Here is a 14,853-nt window from a genome sequence, read left to right as displayed (position 1 = left end):
CTGGCCTCAAACTCAGAAATCCACCTGCCTCTGCCTCCCAAATGCTGGGATTAAAGGCGTGCGCCACCATGCCCGACGCAAAATAGTTTCTTAATATAAATTAGCAGCCACTTTATTTTAACTGATATGTAGGATAATTTGAATTTTTGGAAGAATTGTATAGAATCAAATAGCTGATTTTGGCTCTTGTAGATTTAATCATATTTTACCAACTTTTAAAATTTTTATTTCAGTTGTTGTGTTTGGAACCTAACCCAGAGTTTCAAGCTTGCCAAGCTGCTGATGTTCCATTGATAAATTCCCCTGCTCTATTTCTTGTCAGTTTTTAACCTTGTATCTCTTCTGTCTCTGCTGTTGCTCTTAAACTTTTGATTGTAAAACATCAGATTAGGACCAGGTGTGTGGCACACACCTTTCTTTAATCTCAGGGAGTTTGAGGCCAGCCTGGTCTATAGAGTGAGTTCCAGGACATCCAAGGCTACACAGAGAAACCCCATCTCAAATAACAAAATAAGATTAGTAAAGCCGGTATGTTTGTGGCCTATTTCTAAGAATAGTTAGTAAAGCAAGAAGAGAATAGAGAAAGCCTGTGCCTGTGTGTTATCTTAAAGTCAGAGCCATACAATGAGAAACTATGAGAGTAAATAAACTGTCCTAAGGCCTGAGTACTTCGATGACTTTTCTTGCCCAGAACTCACATAAAGTTACAGGAGGAGCTAGGCTTGGAGCCCCATGCCTGTGGTCCTAACACTGGTGAGACTGAAGCTGATGGGACACATCCTCAGCTGTCACCTCAGTATGGGGACACAACTATTCTCTCAGATCTGTGGCACACTCCAGTACGGTGGCTGTGGTAGTGGCAGTGGCGTTTGGGGGAAGAGCTGATACTGTCTTACTGCTTACGTTTTGTGGAAATTTTACCTTGTAATTTTTTGCCTTTTTCCAACTTTCATGAACATGTGTGAATAAAATCATATACTATGTATTGTTTGTATCTAATTTTTCAATCAACATTAAACTGTATTCCTAATATAAAGGTGGTAATATAGAAACTTTAACTGAAGTAGGAAAAGCTGGATATGGTGGCACACACCTTTAATTCCAGTGCTTGGCAGACAGAGACAGATGGATGCAGATCTGAGTTCAAGGCCCATCCAGTCTACGTAGTGAGTTCCAGGATAACCAGAACTACAGACTGAGACCCAGTATCAAAACAAAACTAAACGAAACAAAAAATGCCAATAATAATAATAATAATAATAGACCTGCCTCAAAAACCCAATAACAATTAATTAATAAGATATAAAAGTATCATAAATATAAGTAACTGATAAATATTTTTTATTTTTAATAAGTACTAGGAAATCCATTTTTTTTCTATAATTCTCAAAATACTACCTCATAATCTTTTTCTTTTAAAAGTTTTAGAGGGGCACTTAAAAGGTTTAGCAGGCAGTGGTGGTGCACAGCACTTGGGAGGCAGATGCGGGTGGATTCCTGTGTTCGAGGCCAGCCTGGTCTACAGAGTGTGTTCCAGGACAGCCAGGGCTACACAGAGAAACCCTGTCTCGAAAAACCAAAAAAAAAAAAAAAAGTTTTAATTTTTTTCCCCCTTTTAAAATATTTAAAGAAATTGCATGTAATATATTTTGATCATATTCTTTCCTCTCCCCTAATTCCTCCCAGATCCCACCCCCCAACTTCATGTTCTTTCTGTCTCTTTAACAAAACAAATTGTAGAAAACGTCTTTTATTTTGCAGTATACCTAATGTTTTCAATGAGCTATTCCGTAAGGAGTTAGCTAATGTTGTCCTCTGAAATAGCAAGTATGACTCTTCTTGTATAAAGCAAAGTATGTCTTCTTGTGTTTATAAAATATCATTTAGACTTTATTCTATAACTGTAAAACAGCTCAATCTCTAAGCCTATACTTTGTAAAAAATTAGAAAAAAGATTTAAAATCTTTTTCTTTTTTTTTTCTTTTTCTTTCTTTTTGTTGATAGGAGGAATAAACATGGTGTGTCTCGAAAGAAGATTGCCCAGATGTTGGATCGTTATGAATTTCAAATGTCCATCTCCATTGTGCTGAATTCAGTGGAACCAACACAGAAAAGCGTACAAAGACCCCTTCCTCTCGAGGGGGGACAGAGGTGGGGAGGCTCTCTAGGATCACATGGTCAAGTGTCTATCGCAGATGACTATTAAGTTGGCTGTTTTGGCTGACATATTGATTACAATTGAGAACAAAGTAGTGAGCCTGTCTTGACTTTTGAATAGCTTCAAATAAAAACCACTTTGTTGCCTCACAAGGGTGTTACCTACAAGTTGTTTAGAGCCTAAAGTACAAATAAAAATTGCATAAAATTGTATTTTAAATGTTTTTATAATCTTTTGTGATAATATTTCGGGTTATTGTGACTGGTAAAATGAAAAAAGAATTAAGATTTTTTTTTCTAAAACTATTTTAAACTACTTTATCTATTTTTCAATACAGTTGAACTGCTTTTTTAATAGTTCATACTTTAAATTTTTATAAAGCCCAGCATTTTCGATTCATTATCCTAAATATACAGAAATACCAGCTTTTTATTGCATACTTTAATTTGGCATACCAGGAAATTATGTTTCAGCTAATTCATAATGTGACAAAATTAGCTCTAAGCCATAATTCGCATTTCAACTTAGTTCACACAGCATTTCCCAGCCAGTGTTAGACACTAGGTACACTAATCATCTCGTGGATCATTTATTCACATACGATGGCCATCGCCATTGTGATGAATTCATGGGACCAACACAGAAAAGCGTATAAAGACTCCTCCCTTTTCAGGGGAACACCTGAGGGGAGGCTCTCTATTCTCTAGCTTCCTGTAATCCAGTGACAATCTATATCATTTTTAGACAATTCCCTACTCCTTTCTGATTGGGTTTGTAGAAGGGCAGCAGAGACAAGGCAGGTCATATATTTTTAGAAACCTGGCAGGCAGTTCTGATAATGGTTCAGTTTTTTTGTTGTTCAATTTGTTGTAATATAATTTTGATACAAAAAGATTTTGGACAGTTCCTTAGTGCTGGCAAAGAACACCTGTCCTGTGAAGTGTGTCTTCTCCTGGTTCTGATGTTTACTGTGAAGCCAGCCCCGTCTCCTTCACTGAATAGCTTCCTTCCTCAGATTCCAGTCTTTTAGAGTAGCACTGGGAAGAAACTCCACCCCCTCGTACTAGAATACCTTTGTTTCCACTGTGGTATAGAAAACCTTTAATCTCTGGTTTATGTTCTTAAGAAAAAGCCTAGTTAATTGCAATGTAATTCCAACAGTTAGTTTATCATGATCCTGTGTATGCTTTGCATATTAATATTTTATGACTTTCAAACTTTTTCCTAAGTAGCCTGTCTTAAATCATGTAGTCTCTGTGTTATTTTAAAACATTTTGCTGAGTTTCTTTTCAAGTCCTGAGGCTGAAAACTAGATGCAGTATTGCAGGCTGGGTCTTGTCCTTACTCTCCTGTTAGACTCTGACTGCTATTTACCTAAATGCTTTGTGCTGTTTCTATGTGAGTAGATCCCAACTTGTATCATCTTAACTTGTTTATTAGCACATGTGTGTTTGTATGTATTTTATCATCTTAGATAAACACATAGTAAAAATATGCTAACATATCTATGTGTAGGTAGGTGTAGGTATGTATGTGTATATACGTTATACATATCTCTTTAACATAAGATTGCTTTTAAATTTAGATTTGTGTTTTCCAGTATATTATTTAGATTTTCACAGTTTGAAAATCATGCTAAAAATTTAAGCTTAACTGTTAGATATGCTGTGTCTTTAAGAAACTTTATTCAGGACTGGAGACATGGCGCAGTGGTTAAGAGTAAGTGCTCTTTCCAGAGTACCCAAGTTTGATTCCCAGCACCCATATGAGGTGGCTCATGACCCCTTGTAACTCCAGTGCTGTGGAATCCAATACCTCTAGCCTCTTATGCACCTGTACGCATAGACTTGCACACGTGTTAAGAAGCTTCATTTCAGAGTCATAGTGCTATTAATCTAGTGTTGTTTTTGTTGTTGTTGTTTTGTTTTGTTTTGGAATGGTTTGTTTTCTCTGTGTAGCCCTGGCTGTCCTGAACTCACCAGGCTACTCTCAAGCTCAGAGACCTGCCTGTCTCTGTCTTCTAAGTGCTGGGACTAGAGGTGTGCAACCACCATGCCCGGCTTAATCTAGTGGGTTGTTTTTTTTTTTTAAATAATAAAAAAATAATAAACTCTTAGCCAATTTTTTTTGACAGAATAGAAGCTTGCCTTTATAAGATATAGATTATGAATACATAACTTTCTAGATTACTTTTGACAGGTTTATTTCCTTGTATTTCTGAATAATATCATTCAATTCAACTAATCATAAGACATTGGATGCTAAAAAGCCAATACAAAATGTACCTGTTGGTTTCTGGCATCTTTCCTTTTCTTTTTCTTTGAATGTAATTTGAGTGCTACTAGTGCCACACCTTGCTGACTAGCCATCCGTTGTATTTAAGATAGGTCTCACGGCTTCTATTCTAATTCAGGAAGGTCGGGTTAGAATTATTTGGGGTTTTCTTTGGTTTTAGCCTTTGAGTAAAATTATTTACCTATTTGATAAACACATTCATAGTAATCTTTGTTATATATATAGTCTTAATTACTAAAGCACTCAATATAAGTGAACTTTAGTATTGCTTTTCAAGTAGGTAGTTTTATTTCCATTAACCCCCACTAAAGTAAAGATTGCTTTACATAGTTTTATCTGTTTAAAAGTAAAATTATGAAATAAAATCTTTGGGTTTGTTGAAGTGACAGTTGATTTAAGTACTTGAAGCTTGCTTATTTCTTATCTAATGTAGATTATTGAACTTTCTAGTTTTATATATTGATAAATTTCAAAAGGATTCATAATCTCTTTTCTTTTTCTTTTTTTTCGTTTTGTTTTGTTTTGTTTTGTTTTGTTTTGTTTTGTTTTTCGAGACAGGGTTTCTCTGTATAGCCCTGGCTGTCCTGGAACTCACTTTGTAGACCAGGCTGGCCTCGAACTCAGAAATCCGCCTGCCTCTGCCTCCCAAGTGTTGGGATTAAAGGCGTGCGCCACCACGCCCGGCCATAATCTCAATATACCAAAATTAAGAAATTATTCTGTCTAAATTTTCTTCAGTGTTCACATTTTATTTAAATTTTTATTACAAACTTGTCAGAAACCAATTTTCTGAGTAATGATAAATGAAATGAGTAGTGTGTTAAATCAAGAATAAGACATTTGAAATGTTGGAGAAATACAACTCATTGTTAATGTAGTTAGTGGTGTCTTGAACAAATGTGTTTACTTCTTCGTCCACTGTTGTGCAAGTGTATGCTGACGTGGATCCTTTAACTGAGAAGAGCTAGCATTGCACTCCATATACCGTGATGTGTTGCACTAGAGTTGTGGAAGACTTAGTTTCATTTTGATAGTATCGTTACTCAGAAGAGATAATTTAGTGGTGGTACAAAGGGTAGATTAAATTTGTAATTTTAATGTTTTATGGATTGAACTATTTGTGAATATTTTCCCACTTAAATTATCAGCTATATTTTTGTAAGTTTACTGGGAAAGAAAAATTGTATTGGGGATTGACAAATACCCTGTTGGAGATACAAATACCCTGCTGTTGTTACAGAATAATATTGACATCTTAGGCATGGTGATATATGCCTTTAATGCCAGCACCAACAAGGAGAGGCAGGCAGATATCTTTGAGTCCAAGGCTAGATTGGCCAACATGCCAAATACCAGTGAAACCATGTCTCAAAAAAAAGTTATTGGCATAAAATTTTTTGTTTTTAAATTAAGGTACTATTAAAATGCCAGATTTTTTTTGTTAGACTGTCCTCAGAGTAACAAGGAGTTATGTTTGTTGAAATAGATTGTAGAAGAGCCACTACTGATTATCTGCTTCAATTTTGTTCTTTTTTAAAAATTTTTTTTATAAAGCAATATTTAGGTTGATTTCAATTTAGTTGATTCAAATTGTCATGGTTTTGTTTTATGCCTATGTGGTTCGTGTGTGTGTGTGTATGTGTGTGTATGTGTGTGTGTCCACCATGCATGCAGTAACCTAGGATGTCAGAAGCAGGCGTTGGATTCCCCTGGAGCCAGAGTTACAGATGGTTATAGGCTGCCAGGTGGGTGCTGGGATCTGAACCTCATCCTCTTCACCACTGAGTTATTTCTCTGCCTTTCAAATTGTCAACTGGTTTAAGCCTAAAGAATTCTCACCCTTTTGTGCTTTGTAAATTTCAGAGGAAACATTGAATGGTATATTAGTATTGACTTAGTGCAGTTAAACTTTAAAAACTTGTGGAAGAATGATTATTGTTCTCAGTGTCTAGATTATAATGAATAGAATATGTGTATAAATAATGATGTAGAACAACCTTTTTATGTAAATTCTTAACACATTATCACTTTCAGGTTTTGTACAGGAATAAGAGGGTGTTATGCCACAAATAACTCCTAGTGTTTTGCATATTTTTAATTATGCCAGCATGTGTTTGCATGCATGCATGTATGTGTGTGCCTGTGCGGTCACTGTCATTCATGTGGAGGTGAGAACAGCTTGGGAGAATTGGTTCTCCTGTCATGTGAGTGAGGGTCTGGGATCAAACTCAGGTAGTTAGATTTGGTGGCAAATGCTTTTATCCACTGAGCTATTTTTATGCCCACAAGATAATTCTTGGGGAAAAGATCATCAACAACAAAAAGAATGATTATCTTTAAAAAAAAAAAAAAAGAGCCTGGCTTTATATAACCCACAGTTGGCGTCAGACTCACTGCATGGCTGAGGAGTCCTGATCCTCCCTGCTGCCATCTCCCAAGTGCTGAGATTATAGGAGGCATGCACCACCATTCTCTCTTGAATTGGGAAATTTTAATTGCTCTTTTTTAGATATTTAATAGAAGTCTTAGTCATTTGTATTAGTCATATCTATTTTTTTTCAAAGATTGTTTATTAGTAACCCTGTCACATTTCAGGTATTGTATTGCAATGATTATGTATATATTATATATACACCTCTTAGCATGTGGTTTGTTAACTTCAATAAGCTGTGTTACAAAGTATTTTTTGTAGCTGGGACCCAGTGATGGTGTGAGCACTAATCTTAGAACTAGACAAAACCACATTACCCAGCATTACCCCTGTGTGGTGGGAACTGAAGACTTTGGGGACTTTGTGTTGAAGGGGATAGTCTAGCACCTTTTTGTTTTTTGTTTTTGAGGCAGGGTTTCTCTGTGTGACCCTGGCTGTCCTGGAACTCACTCTGTAGACCAGACTGGCCTCAAACTCATAGAAATCCACCTGCATCTGCTTCCTAGTTGCTGGGATTAAAGGCCTCATCTCGCTCTTAGTAATTCTTTTCTTGTTTACTGTTTACAAAGTTTGAACACCTTGTAAACTCATGGGCAGACTGAGAAGGAGGCTCCTGAGTTGTTTGCCTCTTAACTGTATTTGTGTTAAACTTTCTTTCCATTCAGTGGAGTGCATTAAAAGATTGGGGTTGGGCGTTGCTTCTTGTGTTGTAGTCTCAGTTGTCTTTTCATATGAGAAATCTGAACATTTAACTCTTAGGTTTAATGAATTCATCCAAAGCTGTGGTTGTTAAAATTACTACTTTAAGTTGGAGTTCTGAACTCTGGTTTGGTTTGTTTCCATATATATCAAAATGAAAGAACATTTGTTTAGGAAGGGTTTGTAGGTTTTTTTCTTAATACTTTAGAAGTCATGTTTCTTTTCTTTCATACTCTTTTTCTGTATGTGCTTTCCTTCCGCTTCCTGCTTAGCAGTCCTCCTGTGGCCACGTGGCATTCTTAGTGAGGATGGTAGGTAAGTGCCTAGCAGAACTCTAACTTCTTTGTCCTTCCTGTGGTCCACTGATCCCAGTGTCCGCGTGAGCTTCACCCGTGGCCGCAGGTCAGCACTTACTCTCTTGACCCTGTGGGTTAGTACAATTTTGATACAAAAGGCTTATTTGAAAGGTTTATTTTAAAAATCTATCATTGTGATACTCATTGGTTGAGATTCTCCTAAATGTGGTGTAATTTGATGAATAGATTTTAGGAGGAAGTGTTTCAGCAACCGAATCATGGTGATGGGAGGATTCAGTTGACGGGTTATAGCTGAAGACTAATGGTACATATTTCACTGTTAGAGTTAAGCCTCCTCCAGTGCTGTGGCAGCAGACCTCAGCTCACTGACACTTGTGTAAATGACTACTGTCAGGTTAATGCCTGCGGTTGTTGAGCCATAGTCCTAATACATTTAAGTTGAATAATTTGTCCTATATATATTTCTCTAGTAAGGGATGGAAAAATTTTTAATCTAGGGAGCACTGTATCTTTATGTTTACCCACACGGTCCTCTTTTTAATTTAGATTAAGTCTTTAGTACTTACTCAGTTTTTGAAAAGTCAATACTGAAAGTAGAAAAATTGATAGCCATTTAATGTTTAAATGTTTTACGCAAATTATACATTGATATAAAAATGTTAATATTTGCTGTTGTGTTTTTAATGCTTAGCATTTATTTTTAAAATTTCTCATTTTAATTCACATTTGAAATGTGTATTATTCAATAAATGGATTATTAAATTGTACAAGTTGAGTTTTTTAGTCATGCTTAATTTTCAGATAGCATTCCCTAAAATAGGTAAACATGGTCTTATTTTTCTATTTTGCCTGCTTATTATCTTAGCTGTATTAGCTGGAAGTGTTGTGGAAATTGCATGTTTTCCTTTTTTTGATGCTTTAAATTAATTTTCAACAATTAAAAAAATAGAGGAAGCAATTTCTTAAGTTTGTTTTATAAATAACATGAAATTAAGTTTTATAAGGAAAATGTTTATATGCTGGAGATTTGAGTATTTGACTTTGTTTTTACTAAAATAAATTAATGAACTGGGCTTGGCTTTTGTTTCTTAATTCCTAAAAGTAGTTTGTGGTAGCTTTGTGTCATTTATTGATGACAACTGAGGTTTTGCTTTCAGTAGGAAAGGGTAAATGAAAGAAGAGATAGATGGCATTGGTTTCGCGATGGGATTATGTATGGTAACTGTGAACTTAGGAACTGGAAAGCAGTATTCTTGGAATAATATATATATATATTCTTGGAAAATAATGAAACAACACTGGCTACAGATCCAATTTGTAGTGTTTTATTTATATTTCTGTCAAATACAAGCATAGAAAATGATCTGATATTTTTAAATAATTAAAAATAGTGAGAAATGATATCCTTAAAATTCTAAGGAACAGTAGTTGTTGAAATGGTATTTCCCTACCTCCTTAGCATTTGCTGTTTAAAAACCAGTAGAGGCAGAGTGAAATAATAAGAAAGATTGTCATATGTCTTCAGAATTTCAATGCCATGGAAGCTTAGATCTTGTTTCTTTCATGTTCGTGATATATATATGTAATTTTTTTAAAACAGAATTCAGTGAACATGATTAGGTATGACACCTGGGCCCCAGACTTCTCCCTGGAACAATCAGTAAGAAAACATTGATCAAAACAGAGCATCTTTACAGGGAGTTTGTTCTGTAATCAGTCACATTTATAACTTTATGGCATATCTGGTGTTATACCAGAACCCCTTTCTCCAGATTGTCGTTACCAGGAGGCTTTAGAGATGATCATAAACTATGATCAAGTCTGTTCATGCTTTTGATTATGTCTATTAGGTCATTTATAGAATCAGCATTTTCCTAGACAAATCTGAAAAAAAAGAAAATCCAGATAGTTGTTATCCTAATCTTAAATGATCCACCAAAATGTTCATGAGCGTTTTCAAAAGCTCTCTAAAGGACTGGGAGTGTGATCCTCGGTATTAATTTCAAAACAGAAATTCTCTCCACTGCTGGGAGCCTAGCCCCTTACCTGGGTCCTCTCTGAAGCAGCCAAGGGGGAAGAGCATTGGTGGGGGCAAGGCTTGATCTTGTGAGACATTAAGGTTGCTTTCTAAAATGCTTACCTGTCTTTACTCAAGTTACTCTGAAGCCAGAAGCTTCCGGCCTCTGAATGAACTAACACCTGTTGATTAACAGAGGAGGTGGGTTGTTAAGTAAAGGATTGATTGCTAGGGCATCTTTCTCTCTGCTCAGAAACCTCGCCTCTTGCTTGCCAGGCAGGAGGGAGGTTTAGAGAAATAAACTTGTCTTGAACCAGAGTGCAGCTCACAGAAGGGAAATTTTTTACACAAGCAAATATGCATAAACACATAGACATTCCTGCACACACACTCATATACCTTCCTACACTCTTGTGGCTCACGGCTACTTATCTCATATTTACACACACACACACACACACACACGCATGCATGCAAATGGGGCAAAAGCACCAGTGCACAAAAAACTCAGTCGTTCTGGATGAAAAATAAGCTTTCAACCTTTATTGCATAGAGAAAAAAAAAAGCTATCTGTTTATTGCTAAGTGAATTAAACCCAAATCTGTAAGAAAAGAAGCTTTTCCCTCTTTAGTAAGACTAAGCTTACCTTGCTGCTAAGAAAACTGTTCCTCCCGTGGTAAAGAGAAGCCTGCCTAATCTTTCTGCTCTCTGCATTCTTCCTTTGGTCTCTTTCTTTCTGCATTCTGTGAACTGCTCTCATGGTTGTGAGCCACCATGTGGTTGCTGGGATTTGAACTCTGCACCTTTGGAAGAACAGGCAGGTGCTCTTAACCCGCTGAGCCATCTCACCAGCCCCCCCCCCATCAATATTTTATTTTCTGTCCTTGAACCTACAATACATCATTCCTTCCCTTTTCTGACCTTTGGTTAATTGTTTTACAGCTCTAAAGAATGTATTCAAAGTTGTAAGTGCCTGCTTTCTATCTCAGAAGCAATTAACTCACGGTACCTGAAGACTGGCAGAGATTTTTGGTTTTTCATTTTTTCTATCACAGAGCTCTAGTTGCAGCCCTAATTATAAAGTGCTTAATAGTTACTAGTATAATTTTAAGAATCCTTATAGAATCATCATTAAGAATTAAATAGTTTATATCTGTATATCATCACTATAAGTTAGTATATCTTGCCAGGAGGTGGTGGTGCACGCCTTTAATCCCAGGATTTAGGAGGCAGAGGCAGAGAAAGGCAGGCGGATTTCTGAGTTCGAGGCCAGCCTGGTCTACAGAGTGAGTTCCAGGACAGCTAGGGCTATACAGAGGGAAAAGAAAAACAAAAAACAGTACATCTTTGCAGAAAGTCTGCCCAGTAGGTTAGGCTGGATGCCCAGGAGTTATTATTTTAATTTTATAAGGACAAGAAAGGTATATCAGCTACAGGAATCGAATCCTGAGATTTGTCCCGCAGGCCTTGCCTCCAAAGGTTCATTCATTGTAGTTCCATAGTGCAACATCTCTGGAAGATCACCCGCTAGCCTCTCCTACGTGGAGACTCTTCCTGACACACCTCACCCTCCACTTCACCCCACACCTCACCCTCCACTTCCCACCCTCTACCTCCCCATTACTTTCCAAGAACATGAAATTTGAGCATAAATTTATATGACAGTGAAGATCCATATTTGCAGTGCATGACTACATAATTGTCTTTAAAATACATATAATCAGTTTATTATTTAACTGATTCAAGCTGGTGAATGCCAACGTTATTGTCTTAGGAAACTTTTCATAATGTTCATGGGTTGCGATTTTTAGTAAGGAAAGGATAATTTATTATTAAAAGTCATGCAGTCTGAGTCCACATTTATCCTGTCTACACTCCTTTTCATTAGAGGCTGTGATGGTTTGTATATGCTTGGCTCGGAGTGGCACTATTAGGAGATGTGGCCTTGTTGGAATAGGTGTGTCCCTGTGGGCATGGGCTTTAAGACCCTTGTCCTAGCTGCCTGGAAGCCAGTCTTTTAGAGGCCTACAGAAGAAGATGTGGAATTCTCAGCTCCTCCAGTGCCATGCCTGCCTGGATGCTGCCATGCTCCTGCCTTGAAGACACTGGAGTGAATCTCTGAACCTGTAAGCCAGCCCCAATTAAATATTGTCCTTGTAAGAGTTGCCTGGTCATGATGTCTGTTCACAGACAGAGAGGCCAGCTCTTCCCATTATTAAGACTATCCTGCGGGCTCTATCTCTCACCTTGTCTAGAATCGCAGTTTATCACCAGGGCTTACTTCTTTTTCTGACTCAACTTCATCCTGGTTCCTGGGATTTTTGCTTCAGCATTTAAACATATTCAAGCTTCTGTTAAATCTTTTGTTGGCAAAATTCACCTCATAAACAATCTGTACTTAATGTTTTACTTCCTCATTTGTAATTGATTATATTCAACCCATTGCCGCTCTCATTTTACTTAATTAACATAGAAGTCTCAAGAATGTTCATTGCCTATCTTTGGCTATTTTGTAGCATTTAAGTTTTCAACCTTTTTATTAAGATATTTAGCATCATCCAAAAGTAGTGGCACACGCCTTTAATCTCAGCACTCAGGAGGCAGAGGCAGGCAGGTCTGTCTTAGTTTGAGGCCACAATAATCTACAGATCAAGTTCCAGGACAGCCAGGTCCACACAGAGAAACCCCGTCTTAAACAAACATACAGAAAACAATATATTTAGCCTTAGCTGGGCTGACTCAACAGGTAAAGCACTTTCTCCCCAAGCCTGAGGTTCAATTTCCAGGACCTATAGAAAGAAAACTATGTCTGCTAAGTTGTTCTTTCGTGTCCATATATGTGCTGTAGCACACTCACACCACCTCCATTATGACAAATATAAGCAGCAGTTAAAAGTCCTTGGAACTCATCCAGAAGAGCAGGACTTGGTTCCCAGCACCCACATCAGGTGCCTTATAACCACTTCTTTCTCCAGCTACAGGGAACTGCACTTCCTCTTCTGGTCTTCACGAGTACACAGAGTCACACATACATGGAAACTAATATGTTTTGCATATACGATATGCTTTGACATTGTGGTTTGTGTTCAGATCTCTGGCTGTGTTTCTTGAAAGTCGTCTTTGCCACCTTCTATTCCCCTTACTCTTTAATTTTCAAATTCCTTACATTTCAGTTCTAGACAGTTTTCTATTCTTGTCTGTTCCAGTGACCTCATTATTTATCATGTGGATGTAGTAGTCATGTTTCTGTCCCTTCCTCCCCACTTTTGCTACCCCATAATTTTTATCTTTAGAGCAACTAGTTTAGTCTAAATTAAGACCTTGAATTTGTGACTCAATAGTAATACATATGTATATTCATACATATTAATTAGAATTCTCCTTTAATTCTTCATAATATGTTTCTTTGACTTTTTCTTCTGGACCTCATTTTATACCAGCCCATATTTACAATATTGCTCTCCATCTTTACTGTAGTTGCCATTCCCTGACCCAACCCAGAGTAAAATGCTCCACCTTTTTCCTCTTTGCACTGTCCTGTTGTCTGAATACTATTAGATTATTTAGTTTGTCGCTATGCATCCGAGGCTAGCCTAGAACTTACTATATAAAAGAGACTGGTCTAGAACTCAGAGACCTGCCTGTTTCTGCCTCTGAAGTGGTAGGGCTCAAGACAAATCCCATCTACCATGCCCTGCTAGAATTCATTTGGTTCATAGCTGCATCCACAAAAATCTAAACCAGTGTTTATCATACTGCAGGAGTGCATAGTATTGACCCCAAATATATTTCCTTACACCTGTGTTTCTCTTTTGGCCTATAGTTTGTACTGAAGTATCAGACTTCCTTTTTCAATACTGAAAGGTTCCTATAAACCTGTGGTCTCTCAAAATCTGGGTCTCCAGAATGTTCCGGAATGTATAGACTTACATTCCCACTGGGTTTTGCAAATAGAAAACTTGAAATCTGATTCTTTTCATTTTGTTTTGTTGTTGTTGTTGGGGGTGATGGTGTTTGTTTCTTTGGTGGTGGTGGTGGTTGTTGAGTTCAGGGATTCCAACACACGGGTCTAGAGAGCCTCCTGTGAACTTGTGTCTCCAACAAAAGGCAGATCCAGAACAGTGGTTTTCAACCCTTTTGGGTGGTCAAACAGCTCTTTGATAGGGGTCACCTAAGACCATTTTTACATGGTTATATTACTATTTACATTATTATTCATAACTATAGCAAAATTACAGCTATGAAGTAGCAATGAAAGTAATAATAATTTTTTGGTTGAGGGTCATCCAAATTTGAAGAACTAAAGTGTCACAGCATAAGGAAGGTTGAGAACCATTGATCCAGAAGATCTCAATAGGGCCACTGTTACCACAAGAGCAAAGGAGTCAATCAGATCCTTATTATAAGTTAGGCCACTCCTTAGTGTAGAGGAGGTTATGTTATTGCCCTGAGCCTAAAAGGCAAAATTGTCACTCATATTAAGCCAAATAGAGTATGGAAACTAGAAAGATTTTTCTTCCTTTTAAACAGTTACTAAAGTCGTCTAGACTAGCTTCAAACTTGAAGCTTCAGTCTCAAATCATAGGATTCTAGGTCTTATTCATCATGTCTTGCTCAAAGAGAATTATTTGTGAGATTTAAAAATCTAAGGGCTTGGGCTGGAGAGATGGCTCAGTGGTTAAGAGCACTGACTGCTCTTCCAGAGGTCCTGAGTTCAATTCCCAGCAATGACATGGTGGCTCACAATCATCTGTAATGGGATCTGATGCCCTCTTCTGGTGTGTCTGAAGACAGCTACAGTGTACTCATAAACATTAAATAAATAAATCTTTTTAAAAAAAAATCTAAGGGCTTGCCGGGCATGGTGGCACACGCCTTTAATCCCAGCACTTGGGAGGCAGAGGCAGGCAGATTTCTGAGTTCGAGGCCAGCCTGG

At 37.3% G+C, this 14,853-nt stretch overlaps 1 protein-coding gene across 4 annotated transcripts in view; it reads left to right on the top strand.

The window, feature by feature from the left end:
- The window catches only part of N4bp2l2 (NEDD4 binding protein 2 like 2), a 59,105-nt gene that overhangs the window by 16,281 nt on the left and 27,971 nt on the right, over positions 1 to 14,853 (top strand). For 3 of the 4 annotated variants that reach the window (XM_029533593.1, XM_029533592.1, XM_029533591.1), the window contains one exon: positions 2,005 to 2,151. In XM_029533593.1, coding sequence (XP_029389453.1) covers positions 2,005 to 2,151 — 147 coding nt within the window. Of the gene's footprint in view, positions 1 to 2,004; positions 2,418 to 14,853 lie in introns of those variants that run through there. The other variant, XM_021186711.2, reaches the window with a different exon arrangement.

The sequence above is a fragment of the Mus pahari genome, chromosome 23 (genome assembly GCF_900095145.1).
Source record: "Mus pahari chromosome 23, PAHARI_EIJ_v1.1, whole genome shotgun sequence".
Classification (NCBI taxonomy): domain Eukaryota; kingdom Metazoa; phylum Chordata; class Mammalia; order Rodentia; family Muridae; genus Mus; species Mus pahari.
This window is presented reverse-complemented; position numbering and strand designations above follow the sequence as displayed.